Source organism: Osmerus eperlanus, chromosome 12 (genome assembly GCF_963692335.1).
Source record: "Osmerus eperlanus chromosome 12, fOsmEpe2.1, whole genome shotgun sequence".
In the NCBI taxonomy this organism is placed as follows: Eukaryota; Metazoa; Chordata; class Actinopteri; order Osmeriformes; family Osmeridae; genus Osmerus; species Osmerus eperlanus.
This window is the reverse complement of record NC_085029.1, coordinates 472,986-491,958: the sequence shown is the minus strand read 5'-3', so window position 1 is coordinate 491,958 and position 18,973 is coordinate 472,986. Positions and strand designations below refer to the sequence as shown.

The following is an 18,973-nucleotide window of genomic DNA, read 5'->3' as shown; positions in this document are numbered from 1 at the left end:
ATGAGGAACAAAAAAGCCTCAAGAACCTATAACGGCTGCCATATTGGATTTTTATGTATAATAAAGATTAAGAAAACACGTTTTTTTGCTACTCCTCATTCAATTCTGGTCCAAACTTTCCCAGAATTGGCCCGCATCATCGTCAGAGCAACCCTCACTCAGGTATACAACAGATTTTTGATTTTCACAACCGTTTGTCTGGTACAGCCAATCAAATTTGGCAACAAAGCAACCAAACAGGAAGTTGGGTCAAATCTCAGCAAATCTTTAAGATATCAACACCAAACTTGGTATGTCACGTGGAAGACACTACAACATGTTCCCATGTGCAATCTTCATATCTCCAAAAATGATATAAAGCAAATCAAATTTATTGCTAACGCTAAAATAATGCTTTACACATCCGCCGGTCAGAAACTGACACTCTGATTCAATCAAAAGTTCATATGAAGACTCTTAAGAATGTTTAGTACACAAATCTGAGAAAAAGTTGACTGTAAGATGAAAAGTAGATTTTTGGTGAATATTTGAAACATGAATGCTTGGCTAATTGCTAGGGAAATTTCCAATGAAATGTCTCCCCTGCTCCTCAGCGCGCGCACGCTCCACATTCTCACACACTCAGCCTTTCCCTTGACACACGTGCAAGCTTGGCGAGACACACACACAACATTTCAGGAGAGTGTGGGCTGACCAAGCCCCCACTCATTGCTTGGTCTTTAGCAAAGGCCCATGTGGATCTTGATGGTATTGCATTTCTGATTTTGTGTGCAATGGTAAAAAGTTCTCAAAATCCTGAAACATTGATAGTATAGGCCAAGAGTAACTACCACACCACAAATGGCCCAATATCACCTATGTGATATTGGGCCATTTGACGCTACAGGCAACGCCCTCATACACAAAGATACAAGGCTTTCTGGAATGGGTAGGCTCACCAAGCCCCCTCCCTTCACTCCATGGCTTGAAATAAAAGCCCTTGTGGATCTTGATGGTCATGCATTTCAGATTTTGTATCCCATTGGTAAGTCTACAGCATGGATTTTTCTATACAGTGACAATTTGTGAAGAATATACATTTTTCAATGGTTCGCAATGTTAGGAGGAATCCGCCATTGCTTCTTGCAGCTATATTTACATATTGGAATAGACACAAACGAATTTCAGTCCTTCACAGTCTTAAAGAAATCGCCACTGATTGTAATACATTGTAACACGCACCCCTAGCCAGCCACAATGTCAAATAAATTGGAACATGCAGTCTAGCGTGCACACACACAGCCCAGCGAACACATACAGGGCTCTCAAGTTTTGAAGACAGGCAAGAGTGACATTCCCCCCCATACCCCCCCCCAGGGGGTCAAAATTAATTAATTAATTGCTTTTTACCTAACATCTTTGAAAGGCAGCAATGATTAATGCATCCATGGCCAGGATATAATTGTAAAATATGACATTATTTTAAAAGTGACCTATAACATCGACTATACAAAACACTTAAATGTATTTAGTGCTAATAAAATTATTACGCGTATTTGGAAAGAGATGTTTATAATGTGACAATATGTCAGTCATCGTGTGATAACGAAAATATGACTAGGCCTATTATATGTATCAGACAAAATATTGCAAGCTCCGTCAAAGGTATCGGGCATATGTTCGTGCCGCATTTGGTTCGAACCTGCCACCTCTGACATCCCAAGCGCCACCATTACCAACTAAAGCTACCAACGAAAAGCTAGCTTACCTTCGACGCGGGTGGCCTGTTACATACCTGAGGAATGAGTTTCACCGATACACACCGGCTACATCTATGAACTACTTGTTCTGAGCAGGTGTTGTCAGTGAACAGGCTGTAAAACAGTTGGTTAAGACACATGAAAAACTGATGCTAATTATCTGGGAAACATTTTGTAACAGCAGTCAAGTTGTCATTGTTTGTGTCAAACAAGTTGTGAATTTGTTGTAACATTAAAACAGGAGATCATGACTGTGCTCAAAGTGATGCTCAAGCTCCAGTGGTTTGCTCTGTAGGTGAACGAAACTTTTGGAAGATGTTGTAGCAGAATCACGTGAAAAATTACAGGATATGCTTTTTTTCCATTGGTTGTTGCATTAAATCTTACCCAGATACAATGGTGCTATTTTCCGATTGGCTATTGTACAGACCCTTTCTTTTTTTGGATTGGCTGATAAGTGGCAGGCTCGACTAAGAACTCCAGGGGAGACGCGCTTGATTCCTGCTGGTTCCATAGTGAGAGTGGCGCGGCCAGAGGAATTTTGGTTGGGTGCTGCGGCATATTAAATATATTATAAATATTTTTTTTCTGCGTGAGAAATACAATGTGTGGCGGGAGGGCGTGACAAAAGACCGAAATGAGTGACTGTCACGCTCAATGCGTGACACTTGAGAGCCCTGCACTTTATACAAACAACTCGATTGAACAATTTAATTATCAGGCTGTGGCCGCCTACTGAAAAGAACATAGGCGTGGGACTAGTTTAAGTCCACTCGTCTACTTTTTTGAAGGCAAAGTCACGAATCAAATCGTTGAAGTCAATTTGGCGAAGCAGGTCAAACTCGTTTGACATCACCTTCATGCGAAGCCATTGTTGTCTTGCATGCTTTGATACCGGCAACGACACGTGATGCTAAGAGAACGTGGACTTCACTACGGGTGGGTAAATGCATCAAAAATATGTATTATTATTTTATTTTTTATTATTATTATCTCCCGTGCCGGGGCCCCCTAGTGGCTGGGGCACGGGGCAGCAGCCCCTCCTGCCCATTGCACAAACGCGGCCCTGAGCCTAACAGTGCGTTCACACTGCAGCGGAGCGGGCGGCGCGTGGCGTCGGCTTCCAATTCATTTTCAATGAAACCAGGCGTTGACGCTCGCGTAGGGCATTGTGGGAAGGCGAGCGGAGCGGAGCGGAGCGTTGCAAGTTGGATTTTCTCAACTTTATGTAAATGAGGAGCGTGAAAACGCTAGCGTTGGCCAATCGGATTGTTTTCTTGTTTCTTGTAACGTAGCAACCTTTGGTCATGATAAACATTTCTAGGTTTCACAATTTCAAGATGGAGGAGAAACTTTTCGTATGTGTCTGCACACCCAGTTCTGTTCAGAACAAATTTACTAATGTGACGAGCCTATTTATAGCCTACTTTTAAATTCAGTCTCGTCACATTACGTGACTGTTCTGTGCCACTGCTAGCCCAGCCTACAAACGACTGGTTGAGTGACCGGTGGCGTAACATGTATTCTACTGTAATCTTGCACTAGTAAAATCTTGCACTTACATAAATGTTGTGTAAAAGTGGTATTTTGATCGATATTGTGAGTACATTAACCCAAATCTGCACGCTTGGCCATGACTACAACAGTGACCTTAGAGAACTACAACTCTGTATTAACTTGTCTAACACGCCCCCGAGCGTGGTGTACTGTGGGAAGGCAAGCGATGCAGAGCGTTAAAAAACGCTGCAGTGTGAACGCACTGTAAGGGGTAGGGGTAGGGGTAAAGACAGAGTATCTTCTAAAACATCAGCGTAACTTGAAAACTGCCCAACAGATACTGTATTTAGCCTGGGGGCGTTGTGAGTTGAAATGCCTAAAAGTTTGCAGTCTTGATACAGCACAGAGACATTAGCAATCGTTTGGGGGATTTTGAACTGACCAAATCAATCAACAGCGAAATAAATGCGGAAATGAACAATCGAGTCACAATGGAGGAGTCGTCATAGGAACGTGATAAAACACGATGCGCTACGAAATTTACAAATGCATTTGTTATTAGATCTCTTGCTGACAATTTGTTTGCACATTCAGGCGAATTAGCCTACCGATAACCATGAACAAAGCTGATTATTTGGCTTTTCCCGCAATAGTTGGGACGACGGGACAGTACAATAACATGAGAAAAATGTGGGACGGTCAGCACTACAAATACCATGTTGACAGGATGGGAAAAAGTGAGTTTGACAATGTAAGGGCCCAAGCAAATTCCAATATTTAAATTAGCCTATTTAGCACCTATGCAGTGACTAATAGGCTACAATAGGCAAACGTAGGACTACCACTCGTTGAGATTAACTTGACCATGAAATGTAAGGGCACTGAAAGCATGTTTGAGATCCTGTTCAAGGCCTTATAGTAGGCTACCACTTTCTCATAAGAGACTGCAACCATTACATAGTTTAATGTTGCACTTCAGGCATGAAGTGGTTTTTGCTGCACTGTAATATGCAATGCTTTACTTTGCACAGATATATTATTGCTTCACTGTAGCTTGGTAGCTGATATTGGTTACTTTCCACTGTGTCTGTGTCTTGTATTAACTATTTGTTTGTCGCTTTGGATGAAAGCATCTGCTAAATGAATACAATGTAAAATATACTGTAAGAGTATTTAATATTTAACAAAGCCTTGACCTTTATTTGAAGCTAAACCAATGGTGGACAACAAAGCTCCCAGGACATACTTGCACTGTCATCTAAAACTGAAGAAAATTCAGGTAAAGTTATGCATCCAATTAACTTGATTGACCCTCCAATTAAACACACATGCTCACACATACACACACCTTCTACTGGCCCTTTATCCCACGTGGTGTATGTAGATGGAGCAGGAGCGCCTGATGGAGCTGGAGAGGGACAACCGTCTGCTGGTGTCCAGGATCGCCCGCACTATGGGCACCAAGGGAGGCCTGGAAAACTGGAACACTTATCAAACTAAACACAGGTATGTGTCAGCATGTTTTAGCAGGAAGAGGAAGACACATTCTTATAAAAAACAGTGAGCTGATACATTTACACTGAATTTAAACTAAAAAAAGTTAAAAAAAAATTCTAATGACCACCACAACCTTAACTCGAACGATGCACAAGCAAGGTGATATATGATGTAGTATTGTAGACCAATATAGCTAACCATGCTTTAAAAGATTACTAGCTGTGCAAAATAATCATTTTCTTTTGGTGCAAACTATAATTTGGGTCAATATCAATGTTTTCATTTCCATTGAATAATGAATTACTTTCAGTCTCTTTTTTAATTAATCACCATGGGTAATAAGGGAAAGAATTATACATGTTCAGTAGGCTGGAACAGTTGAAAATTTGCCAAGAGGACCACCCATGCAAATTGTCTGTAAAGACAATGGTGTGGTTTTCGCATAGTCGGAACCTGACAATGTATTTAGCGCTGTGTTCAATATTCAGATGAGAGCAATATTTAACTTTCTTGATGCGCATCATGTAGTCTCTTTTTATTTGCCAAAAAATGGGAACTGCATACAAGGAAAAGCATGTGAAACAGCAAATATGGTGGTAGATCAATGATGCTTTGGGATTGTTTTGCTGGTAGTTGTTCAGATCTTGTTAAGATTGATGGCATAAACAATTCCACTAAGTTTCAGGGGTTTGCTTCAAAACGTGGTGGCCTCTGCCAGAAGGTTGAGATTTAGACTCTTCAACAAGACAATGAACAGGTATACATCAAAATAAAATCCAAAATGGCTCACGGATCAGAAAACCAATATTTTGCATTGCCCTCTCAGACTGCAGTTTTAACCTTCGTAATAGCCTGTGCAAACATCCGATCACAGATATTGACATGTTCTGTAAAGTCAAAACATTTTTTAAATAAGTTAAATAAGACAAATACATTTGGACTTTGTTGACTAATTATGAGAGGTGGTCAGTTGCATGCGTGAGACAGAGAACCCATGTACTTCCGATGACATGTTTTAATTTTCTTATATTATCTATTAATTTAGCATTTTATGTTAATATACATTTTACATTTATAATGATGTCTGCTTCCGCTGTTATGCTGACAACACTTAGCTGTACATCAAACCAACCCCCCCTCCCTCAGTTGCCGGCCTGGAAGGTCAACTACCTCCAGCTAAATAGCACAAACCCAAGGCTCTCCTTGTTGGTACCCCCCCCCCCAAAATAAATCCTGCACTCACCCATAATTCACCTCACCTTTGACAGAGAGGTCGTCGGTCTCTCCTCGCCAGTGTCCAACCTTGTCATAAAACTGGAGCCCTCCCTCACATACAGCGGCCGCTTCAAACACCTATGCAGAACCTCCTTCTACCATCTCAAAATCAGTCCCAATTTCTGACCTTCTCTTTCACTGTCAGATTCTAAAGAACTCATTCAAACCGTTCATAACACAGGTCATTTTGGATAATGACATTCTAACTACAATGCAAGGCATCAAAATACAAAAAAGCAAAATGAAACTGTTGAATAAAGCTACTGGCAGAAAGCCGAAACAGCAATACAAGTAGTACCAGTAATAAAAAGTTACAAAAGTACAATAGCAACAATAAAACTGGCAATAATAATTGCAAAAACACAAGCAGTTCACCGGACACTTTATTAGGTGTACCCGTTCAATTGCTTGTTAACACAAATAGCTAATCAGCAAATCAGATGCCACTAACTCATGCATTTAGGCATGTATACGTGGTCAAGACAACTTGCTGAAGTTCAAACCAAGCATCAGAATGGGGAAGAAAGTGGATTTAAGTGACTTTGAACATGGCACGGTTGTTGGTGCAAGATGGACTGGTCTGAGTATTTCAGAAACTGCTGATCTAATGAGATTTTCACGCACAAGCATCTCTAGGGTTTACAGAAAATGGTCCAAAAAAGAGAAAATATCCAGTGAGCGGCAGATGTGTGGACGAAAATGCCTTGTTGATGTCAGAGGAGAATGGTCAGACTGGTTCGAGATGATAGAAAGGCAACAGTAACTCAAATAACCACTCGTAACAACCAAGGTATGCAGAATACCATCTCGGAAAGCACAACACGTCGAAGCTTGAAGCAGATGGGCTACAACAGCAGAAGACCACACCAGATGCCACTCCTGTCAGCTAAGAACAGGAAACTGAGGCTACAATTCACACAGGCTCAACAAAATGGGACAATAGAAGATTGGAAAAACGGTCTGATGAGTCTCGATTTCAGCTGCGACATTCAAATGGTAGGGTCAGAATTTGACGTAAACAACATGAAAGCATCCTGTCTTGTATCAATGGTTCTGGCTGGTGGTGGTGGTGTTATGGTGTGGGGGATATTTTCTTGGCACACTTTGGGGCTTCTTAGTACCAATTGAGCATCGTTTAAACGCAACAGCCTACCTGAGTATTGTTGCTGACCATGTCTATCCCTTTATGACCACAGTGTACGCATCTTCTGATGGCTACTTCCAGCAGGATAATGTACCATGTCACAAAGCTCAAATCATCTCAAACTGGTTTCTTGAACATGACAATGAGTTCACTGTGCTCCATTGGCCTCCACAGTCACCAGATCTCAATCCAATCAAGCACCTTTGGGATGTGGTGGAACGGGAGATTTGCATCAAGGATGTGCAGCCAACAAATCTGCAGCAACTGCGTGATGCTATCAAGTCAATATGGACCAGAATCTCTGAGGAATGTTTCCAACACCTTGTTGAAAGTATGCCACGTAGAATTAAGGCAGTTCTGAAGGCAAAAGGGGGTCCAACCCGGTACTAGCAAGGTGTACCTAATAAAGTGGCCAGTGAGTGTATATATAGACAGTTATAACAGGGAATTAAATATTATGAACCTAATGGTCCAGTTTCCCCTACATGGACTAAGCCTAGTCCTAGACTAAATAAGTTTTCAATGGAGATATTCATTACATTTTACTTTCACTTTAGGACTAGGCTTAATCCATCTCTGGAAAACTGATCCAGTGTTAAAACATAAGTGCCAATAGATAAGTACATTAAATAGGTTAATGTTGCTGGTTAAGAAGCCTGATAGCGTGGGGGAAGAAACTTAGTGAGTCTGATAGTCTCACGCTCTGGTAACATCTATCAGACGGCAGTCCATAGGTGGGTGTAGTCTTTCTCTGTGCTTTCCTAACGCATAGTGGCTGTTTATCAATCCACGTTTTTCTCCGTTCTTGCAAACTCGTTTGACGTCATCTTTCATTGCCCAAGTACGGTTCCAATCCAAAGAGCACAAGTCACCAAGAACGTCAAAAATACCCGGAAATGTTCTTGATCCGCCCCTTTTATCGAGGATGCATCGGATGGTGACTTGGCCAGCGAGAACGCATATGATTTCCCAGAAGTCATTGCAAGATGTCAGGAGACAAACTTCATAACTTTCACATTTCAGCTAAACGGTACGTGAAAATCAGCATCTGAATTAAAATGTAACGACAAATGGGCAGTGTAGTCGCTGAAAATGTGTTTATTTTATTGATGGAATGGCTAATTTGTAAATTTGCTCCGACTTTTCGATAACCTAGCTAGCAAGTCCAGGGTATTGCGCAATAGCCAAGAAAACCCGCATCTCAATTCATTCTCCGTCCTTGCGGTCTTGCAAGACTGTTCTAGCAAGGACGCTTGCCAAGAACGTTCTTCTCAAGAACGCAAGTTTTTAGCTTCGGATTGATAAACAGCGAGTGTGTAGTAGATGCCTTCTACAGAGGGGAGATGGCAGCCGATAATGCGCTCCTCTGTCCTCACCTCCCTCTGGAGGGTTTTGCGATCAGCAGCGGAGCAGCTGCCATACCAGGCAGTGATGCAGCCAGTGAGAATGCTCTTAATAGTGCACATGTAGAAGTTGGTGAGCGTTTTGGCAGACATGTCATGAGTCTCCTCAAGAAGTAAAGGTGCTTTTAGGCAGATTTTACATCTACATCCTAATGCTTTGACCACTTCTCATCAGGATCCCTGACTGTAGCCTAAAAAAACGGTACAGTCAAAACAGCAGTGCCAGAATGATGAGATTGAGGAAGCACCACTACATAACCCCATCTTTGTATCCCTCCCAGTGTTTCCCCTAGGTTTACAGCTTTGGGGGGGGGGGGGGACACAGAAATGACATGCCGTTGTGTAAATAAGATACGTAACATAAGGCCATTTAGTTTGTTTAATAAAAGAGCAAGCTATACACCTGTTTTATAGGAAAGGTAACCTTAAATGACTTATTTTGTGATCTGGCGCAATATAATAAAAATAAAAAAACGTTTTTTACTTGACCTTCCAGGGGGGGCGGGAGGGGCCGTTGGAGGGGCGGGGTGCCCCCCTAATATAATGGTAGGGGAAACACTGCCTCCACTCCTTTTTGAATCTACTCCGTCTCCTACCAAATTAAATTCAAAACCCTTCTGCTAACCTTTATCTGCGTCCATGGAACAGCGCCCACCAACCTCAGAGAACTCCTCACCCAGTAACTCCTCCCACCACCTCAGGTCAAGCAACAGTTTCCTCCTGCCCACCCCCAGATCAACCCTAAAAATATGAAACTGAGGGTAGCGTTTGACTGTGGAGCAGATTACCAAGGAACATCTCTGAATGCTCGACTTCTTCAATGCCCAGACTTAACAAATAGTCTTATTGGCGTGCTTACAAGATTCCGACAGAAACCTACTGCATTTATGGCAGAAAATAAAGGCCATGTTCCATCAGGTCAAGGTGCCAGAAGAGGATACGGATCTTCTCAGATTCTTATGGTGGCCTGACGGATATCTTAGCAGTGAGCTAGAGGAGGATGGTTGTGCACATTTTCGGTGCAACATCCTCACTTAGCTGTGCAAACATTGCTCTGCAACAGTGTGCAAGAGATAGTTTGGATGGAGCTAGCACCAAAGCAATCTCTTCCTGGCTAAGGAATTTATATGTGGATAACTGCCTTAAGTCAGTCTAGGATGAAGAGGAAGCACTTGAAATCGCTCATGAACTCATTGGTCTGTGCAGTAAGGGTGGTTTTACGTTAAACTAATGGGTCAGCAACAACAGAACCCTACTCCTTTCAATACCAGAAGAAAGTAGATCAAAGGAAATCAAGGATCTGGATTTTGATCAGGACATCCTGCCTATCCAAAGAGCTCTGGGTGTACAATGGTGCACCACTTATCCTGAGAAGTATTTTGTCTACTGTTAGCTCCATTTACAACCCACTGGGTATGCTGGCTCCTGTCGTCCTCCCTGCAAAGCAACTCTTACAAACACTAACTGGAATGAGACTCGGATGGGATGAAAGAATTCCCGAAGAATACCTTGAAAAATGGTCCAGCTGGTTATACGACTTGCATCTGTTAAGGGACTACAAGGTTAAGAGATGCATCAAGCTGCATAACTTTGGGCAACCAGTGTCAGCACGACTTCACCACTTTGGAGATGCAAGCGAAAGTGGTTACGATACGGTCTCCTACCTGCGAATGGTGAACAAAACCAACAAAGTTTGTTGTTCTTTCATCATGGGTAAGGCCAGAGTGGCTCCACTCAAACCTGTGACCATCCCAAGAATGGAACTTACAGCTGCCACTGTAGCTGTATGGATAGACCGGATGATGCAGGAAGAAATTGAACTCTCACTTGAACCATCTGTGTTTTGGACTGACAGCACATCAGTTCTGAAATATATGTAAACAAGGAAACATCAAGATTCACGACCTTTGTCACCAACAGTGTCGCAGTAATCGATCTGCTTCAGAGGCTTCCCAGTGGAGGCACGTGAATGGTTACATAAATCCAGCCGATTGTGTATAAAGGGGCCTCAACACTAGTCGCTTCATGAGAGATGAAGTTTGGTTGTCAGGGCCAGAGTTCCTCTGTCTCCCTGAGCCTCAATGGCCTAAAACTCCAGATTTGTGCCTCACAGTCAGTGATCCTGATGTGAAAGTACTTGCAGTAAGTGTTACCACCAAGGAAGATTGCACTGACCCAGTCAACAGGTTGTTCAGGTGCTACTCCCAGTGGCATCACCTCAAAAGAGCTGTTGCATGGATTCTACGCGTCAAAACCTTGCTGAAGGCTCGCACAAATGCAGGTCAAAATAAAATGGAGACAAGATATGACAAAGGGTCACCCCTGATGATCCACCATTCACAAATGTGGGAGTGGACGTTTTTGGCCCATTTCAGATGAAACAGAAAAGAAGCACAGTTAAGCGACATGGTGTGATTTTTTACTGTTTAAACATCAGAGCAGTTCACCTGGAACTCGCACACAGTCTCAACACTCACTCATGCATTAACGCTATCAGGAGGTTCATTGCAAGAAGAGGCACTGTCAAGGTCATGAGATCCAACAACGGAACCAATCTGGTTAGAGCCGAGCGTGAACTAAAAGAAGCAATACAAGGTTTAAACCACACTCAAATTCAAAACAATCTTCTGAACAAGGAAATACATTGGATATTTAACCCACCAACAGGATCACACCATGGAGGAATCTGGGAAAGACAAATAAGAACTATCCGTCGCATTCTGGGTGCCCTAGTACACCAACAAATACTGGATGAAGAAGGGCTCACCATGCTTTTCTGTGAAGTGGAAGCCATCATAAATGACAGGCCTATCACCACAGTTTCGAATGACGCTGGGGATTTGGAGCCGTTTACACCTAACCATCTGTTGCTACTGAGGTCCGAGCCCTACCACCTGGCGTGTTCAATCCAAGTGACTGTTATGGAAAAAGAATATGGTGCCAAGTGCAATACTTGGCCAACTTGTTTTGGAAGCGATGGACAAAAGAGTACTTACCCGAACTTCAAGTACAACAAAAATGGGCCATGAAACTTTGAAATGATGTCACAGGAGACATTGTCCTCATCATCGACGACACTGCTCCAAGAGGCTTGTGGATCATGGGACAAATCATTCAAGTCTTGCCATATTCAAAAGGTTTCATACGGCAAGTGCAAGTGCGGACAAAAACTAGCACGCTCCGAAGAACCATCACTAAGCTGGTCCTGCTGGTTGAGGCCCAAAACTTACTGTAACTCTACGCCCCCTTTCACTTCACACAAGCACACCAATACACACCGTGGACTGTATACTCACGAGTTAACAAGGAAAAAAAGAGGGACAAGAGGAATAAGGACATTGATATACTGTATGCTTTATGCTATCATTGTTATGAACAACAATACTTTCATGTGTATTGGCTCCGTTTATATTTGTTGTAATAGTTATATAAAGTTATAGAGTCCGGAATGTTGGAGCCAAAATTATGATTTCTATGTTAACCTTTTACCTTGATGAATTGTGCTTTAATGCAGTGATATTTACAGTGAACTAGACATATGGTAAACTGACAATTTGTGTTAATCGATCTTGAAGCGTGGCATATCGTCACAGCCTTTAGACAATCAGTTTTCAGACTCATTATTTTGTGGAAAAGACGAAAACGTATCAAATTGAAGTTTGAATGATAAAGGAAAATAAATGTGAAACCAAAAGGAAAACAGTGGAGTTCTGAGTCTGGTTTAAGCGCGTCGACCAAGGCGCATTCCAAAGTACAAAAGGAATCAAAAATGTTGTCAGAAAGTTGCTTCCAGAAAAACCAGCCCACCCCCAGATCAATGCTGCCCACCCCCAGAACAACCCTGCCCACCCCCAGATCAATCCTGGGGTGGATGGGGGACCAGACCTCTGCCACCCTTCACTATGGAACTCTCCACCTGAACAACTAACAGCACCCCAGTCAATAGAGATTTCTAAAGCCAGTTAAAAAAAAAAAATCTTTCAGATGACACATAATATATTGCACTTAAATATGTATGATTGTATGTTTTTATGTATCTATTTCAATGTATTTACTGCTTGTTTTTTTGTAAACTTGAAGTCCACTGGGTTGACATAAAATGCATTGTTATTAATATTATGATGATGGCACTATATTTTCTTCCTATTATGTGCTCAGTGTGAATGCAGACCTGAGGAACCGTGAGCTGGTGAAGGTCTCTCTGGAAAACCAGGCTATTCTGAAGAAAATCGACATGACCAAGTCTGTTTACGACCACAGAAAATGGTTAAATGACTTCAAGGTAAGACCTTCTCCCTCACTCTCTTTTTTATCCTTAATTGTATGTGTGTTTGTGTGTGTGTGAGCATCACAGTAAGAAAACTACCAATGAACTGATTACATGGTTGGCTTTAGGCTACCAGAGGCTATTTGAACCGGCTAATGAAGTATCCAGAGCCTCCCATGCCAACCAAGAAGCACAGGGTTAGTAGCACCGCTCCTCTTAGATGACTATTGTACTTTTGTACTTAACTTAAGATCCGTATATGTGTATTGTCTGCACCTTCCTGCCACACCAGTGTTTCCTTTAGGATTTTTTTTTGCAGTGGGGGCAGGTCTGTCCGACCCCCCCCCCAAATAGCTAAAGTAATATTTCACATATTTTTGTCCTATTTCCCCTAAAGAAATAAAGTTAGGCTACTTAATGACACCGTACAGTCATAAAGTAGGTTCTAAATGGCATAAATGCTGCCAATTAATAATTGACGTAACTTGTAAATGGTCAGTAGCCTAGCCTATCGATTAAGGGGCCACTCGGAAGCATGTACGCCCTCTGCTTCATTTGATCTTGATAGGCTAAGCATTCTGTAGCTAATAATAACAATATACCCACTATTTATTAATTAAAACTACTTCAGCATAATAATGCACCTAAAATACAAACCTGAGCAAGGGCAGCAATCGCTATCGAATCGACATGTGCAATTTCGCTAGCAGGGAAGAGCCTACAAACAAAGAAAATCACCAGTTAACTTAATTTAAATTAGCAAAAACTATAGACTAATACAATAACTGCCTTAAATTAACTGACAACATAAGTTATACGACTTAGCTCTACAGTTCTCAAGGACGCACACACGCAATCTCAACTGCGCTGTGAAGCGCGTGTCCGTGCAATCCTCCGATACGCTTTCAAACAATCACTGCTGATAGATGGCCTAAAATGTTGTACAGCCCTATTTCTGATACCGTGGCGGCAGAAATTTAGCCGTGGCGGGCCGCCACGGAAAAATCAACATAGCGGAAACACTGCACACTAAATTCCGTGTTTGTGTAACATACATGGCGAATAAACCGAATTCTGATTCTGATGATTACTGTAACTCAGACTGCCTTTCAGGAAAAACACCAGAAATGTTTTAAAGAGTTAATGCACATTCTTCAGATGGGTGGCAATTGCTTGCAGTTTTCCCTAGGGATGGGCGTAGTGATTACCAGACTGATACTTTCATTCAGCCATGTGTCTTCACAGTGCATGTTTTAAATGTGTCAGCCTTGCATGTTTTATGCTACGTCTACATTAATCCGCATAATTGAAAACTGCGTTTTTGTTTTGAAATTCTGTCTGTCCACACTATGGTTTTATAAAAGTTAATCGTTCACGCTGAAAAGTCTGAAAACGCTTATGTCTCTACTGCGCAATGAGTAAAACTTAAGGTGCTTCGAAATGCGTAATTTCCTTCAGGCTTTATTTATTATGATGTACAACCCCAATTCCCAAAAGGTTGGGACGTTATGTAAGATGTAAATAAAAACAGAAGGCAATGATTTGCAAATCTCATAATTGCATGTCTTTCACAATAGATAATTGAAAACATAACAAATGTTTAAACTTAGGAAATGTAAAATTTTAAGGAACAAATATGGTAATTTGGAATATGATAGCCGCAACACCAATCAAAAAAAGTTGGGACGGGGACAATAAAAGGCTGGAAAAAGTGTTACAAAAAAATAAACAGCCGGAGGAACATTTTGCAACTAAGTAAGTTAATTGCAAACATGTCAGTAACATGATTGGGTATAAAAAGAGTATCTTAGGGAGACAGTCTCTCAGAAGTAAAGATGAGCAGAGGTTCACCAATCTGCGAAAATCTACACATTGTGGAACCATTTCAGAATAAAGTTCCTCAACGTAAAATTGCGAAGACTTTGAATATATCATCATCTACAGTACATAATATAATTAATCTGAGAATCTGGAGAAATCTCTTTGTGTAAGGGACAAGGGGGAAAATAACATGTTCATGCCTGTGATCTTAAGGCACTCAGGCGGGCACTGCATAAAAAAACAGGCATGATTCTCTAATGGAAATCATTGCATGGGCTCAGAAACATCTACAGAACTCATTGTCTGTGAACACAGTTTGCCGTGCATCCACAAATGCAGGTTAACGCTCTATCATGCAAAGAAGAACGCACATGTAAACATGATCCAGAAACACCGCCATCTTCTCTGGGCTAAAACTCATTGAAAATGGACTGAGGCAAAGTGGGAAAACTGTTCTGTGGTCAGACAAATTGAAATTATTTTTGAAAACCTTGGAAGCTGCATCCTCCGGATTAAAGAGAAGCACCAACCAGCTTTTTATTAGTGCTCAGTTCAAAAGCCTGCATTTCTGATGGTATGGGGCTGCATTAGTGCCTATAGAATGAGTCCCTGAACGAGGAAGTGACGTCCAAACTGAAGACCCGCCTTGACGATCAACTGACAGATTGCATTTCCATTTGAATTTTGCACCAAAAAGAGCGTGGTGACACATATGTTAATGCAATTGACTGGGGGCACTGTTTTGCTGCCCCACATTGAATCGCCATTTGAAAAATGCATTTCCATTTGAATAAAGAGTTGAAAAAACCTTGTCAATATGATATGCAATATCATATTGGGAATTGGGAATCAGGTGGCTGAGCGGTTAGGGAATCGGGCTAGTAATCAGAAGGTTGCCAGTTCGATTCCCGGCTGTGCCAAATGACGTTGTGTCCTTGGGCAAGGCACTTCACCCTGCTTGCCTCGGCGGAATGTCCCTGTACTTACTGTAAGTCGCTCTGGATAAGAGCGTCTGCTAAATGAATACATGTAAATGTAAATATGCAATGTAATAAGCGTTCATTCAAAATGTTATTCAAAATAATACACACTGATTTGCGGATTACATTGTAATTTGCATATTGAATTGCCATTTGACAACTACATTTACATGTATTCATTTAGCAGACGCTTTTATCCAAAGCGACTTCCAAGAGAGAGCTTTACAAAGTGCATAGGTCACTGATCATAACAACAAGATAGCCACAAAACATTGCGAGTAGCCAAAACATGAAGCACACATTGTGAACAACCAAAGTAAGTGCCAAAGGGAAGAACCATACGAGCATGTAGTTAAACAAGTTACAGTTAAACAACATGAACCGCTATACGTGCAAGTGTACCTGTGGAAAAAACAAGCAACAATAATAAAAACAATATATCACAGCGAGTACAAAAGATTTAAAACAGTTACCACTAACCACAAGAGCAACAAGTCTCTGAGCAAGAGTCATTGTGATCCTTGAGGAAACTAACATCGGGTCAAGCGAACCATTCCTAAGTACCGTTGTACTCCTGGAACAACTGCTTTCTATTTGAATTGCGGATTGCATTGCCACTTTGCACATTGAATTGTATGGAGCTAAATCAGGGCCAAATGTTTTGTTAATTTGAAAAAAAAAAATATATAGTAGTAATATAGTATAATATAAAAACTAAAGCTTGAAATTGAAAATTTAAGTGTTGGTCTGAAACTTGAAAAATAAAACCATGTATTCAAACTAAAAATAAGTGTACCAATTTTTCTTTCAGTTTGAATAAAATGTAGATTAAATTCTGGAATTATTTTGAATGACTTAATTTTCATTTTTCACTTTTATATTTGTTTTCAGTTCCACATTTCATGTTTTCAGATTCAAAACATATTTTTTTTACGGCTTCAAATCTTTTTTTTCAGTTTCAGATCAGTTTTTTTTTTTTTCAATTTCAGACTTTTGGCCCCGATTTTGCGTAGGGGGCGTAGCTTCAACTCAGAGGGGTGTGGAATTATGAGTGACAGCCTAACAAAGAAGGCAGAAGACTCTTCTCAGTCATGTTGCCTTCAGGAAATTACATTTACATTAATTCATTTAGCAGACGCTTTTATCCCAAGCAACTTCCAAGAGAGAGATTTACAAAAGTGCATAGGTCACTGATCATAACAACGAGATAGCCCCAAAACATTGCGGGTAGCCAAAACATGAAGCATACATTGTGAAAAGCAAATAAGTGCCAATGAGAAGAACCATAAGAGCATGTAGTTAAACAAGTTACAATTAAACCTTGTGTTATCTTTGGGTCATTCTGACCCATCAGTCATTGTGACCCACCGTCGTATTGCGACAACTTTACCGCATACAAAAACAAAGTGAAGCATTTTCTTTTAACCGTTGGGCTGTCTCAGACCCCCCACATTGCAAAGGTTAAAAGAAAATTATTTTTATTTGTTTTTGTATTGGGTAAAATTGGGTAAACACAACGGTGGTTCGTTGTGCTGCCTTCGGGTCACATGACCCAAAGGTTCATAAGGGTTAAACAACATGAACCTCAAAAAGTGCAAGAGTGTACCTGTAGAAAAAGCAAGCAACAATAATATAATTCACAGCGAGTACAAGAAGTTAAATCAGTTACAACTAACCAACAAGAGCAACAAGTCCCTCAATAAGAGTCATTGTGGAGGAAACTAACATCAGGTCCAGCAAATCATTCCTAAGTACCGTTATACTCCCGGAACAAGTGCGTCTTGAGCCTTTTCTTGAAAGTGGGGAGACAGTCAGTGTCTCTGATGGAGGTGGGGAGGTGATTCCACCATTGGGGGGCCAGACAGGAGAAGAGCTTGTGTTGGGACCAGGCGCTCTTGAGAAGTGGGACCACCAAACGGTTGTCAGAAGAAGACCGTAGGTGGGGGTGTAAGGCTGGAGGAGAGACTTGATGTAGTCGGGTGCAGTCCCGTTCACCGCTCGGAAGGTCAGTACCAGGGTCTTGAATCTGATACGAGCCATGGCCATACGGGAAATGGTGTTACTGCGAGAACTATGACTGAATGCTTTCTATCCAGCAAATACATTTTAACGAAACAAACTGATGCCAGTGACAACGTTTCAAAAGTTTAAAAAACTGTTTTGGACAACATGTGGTACCAATAAGTTCAAGTTCAACTTTATTTATATAGCACATTTACAAACAGCCACACGGCTGGCCAAAGTGCTTCACAGAGCGTTTGACAATTACACATACACCATCAAATAGAGTTCAAAGAGCTAAAATAGGAATTATTAAAAAAGAAAGTAATATAAACAGACATAAACCCCAGAGCAATCATAAAAAGGCTAGAGAAAATAGGTGGGTCTTTAGCCTGGACTTAAAACTAGAGATGGAGGGTGCCATCCTAGTCTCCAATGGCAGGGAGTTCCAAAGTCTAGGACCTGCCACAGAAAAGGCACGCTCTCCTCTACGCTTGAGCCGTACACGAGGGACCACTAACATAGCCTGGTCAGATGAACGAAGACTTCTAATAGGAAGTAACACTATAAGAGCAATAAACTGTGCCAGATTGTGCAGATCAGCAGGAACAATGACTTCTCCCCACTTTCACGTACAACTTTGAATGTATGCACCACAGTATTCACTCGGCAGTCAGCATGGCGTCCTCTCGGGCAAGGCAACACGCTGGCGCCAGCACACCATTTCCTTTACCATTACCAACAGATCTGAAACTGATAAAAAAAGATTTGAAGCCGTAAAAGAAATACGTTTTGAATCTGAAAACATGAAATGTGGAACTGAAAACTAATTTAAAAGTGAAAATTTTTAATTAATAATGTATTCAAAATTATTCCAGAATTTAACCTAAATTGTATTCAAACTGAAAGAAAAATTGGTAGACTTATTTTTAGTTTGAATACATGGTTTTATTTTTCAAGTTTTAGACGAAAACTTAAATTTTCAATTTCATGCTTTAGTTTTTCAACTCTATTTTTTTTTTAATTAACAAAACATTTGTCCCTGATTTAGCTTGATAGAATTGCCATTTGAAAAATGCATTGCCATTTGAATAAAGAGTCGAAAAAACCTTGTCAATTTGCAATGCAATAAGCGTTCATAAAATTGTATTCTAAATAATACAAACTGAATTGCGAATTGCATTGTCATTTGCACATTGAATTGTCATTTGACAACTGCTTTGCCATTTGAATTGTGGATTGCATTGCCACTTTGCACACTGAATTGCCATTTGAAAAATGCATTTCCATTTGAATAAAGAGTCTAATAAACTTCCATAAAAAGGAACAATGACTGTAGAGCAAGTGTT

General features: G+C 41.0%; 1 protein-coding gene and 1 long non-coding RNA gene across 5 annotated transcripts in view; one reads left to right on the top strand and one right to left on the bottom strand.

Annotated features, from left to right (window-relative positions):
- The first annotated feature begins 3,515 nt into the window (after nt 1–3,515).
- The window catches only part of LOC134031502 (sperm axonemal maintenance protein CFAP97D1-like), a 63,611-nt gene continuing 48,153 nt past the window's right edge, over nt 3,516–18,973 (top strand). For 2 of the 4 annotated variants that reach the window (XM_062475152.1, XM_062475151.1), the window contains exons 1-5: nt 3,516–3,973; nt 4,445–4,515; nt 4,621–4,742; nt 12,714–12,837; nt 12,951–13,019. In XM_062475152.1, coding sequence (XP_062331136.1) covers nt 3,853–3,973; nt 4,445–4,515; nt 4,621–4,742; nt 12,714–12,837; nt 12,951–13,019 — 507 coding nt within the window. In that variant the 5' untranslated portion in view covers nt 3,516–3,852. Of the gene's footprint in view, nt 3,988–4,444; nt 4,516–4,620; nt 4,743–12,713; nt 12,838–12,950; nt 13,020–13,980; nt 15,655–18,973 lie in introns of those variants that run through there. The other 2 variants (XM_062475149.1, XM_062475153.1) reach the window with 2 other exon arrangements.
- On the bottom strand, nt 16,580–17,745 carry LOC134031505 (uncharacterized). Its single transcript, XR_009931924.1, has 2 exons — nt 17,199–17,745; nt 16,580–16,943 (listed from the first exon to the last, which is right to left on the bottom strand). It is a non-coding gene; the product is annotated as an uncharacterized LOC134031505 (long non-coding RNA).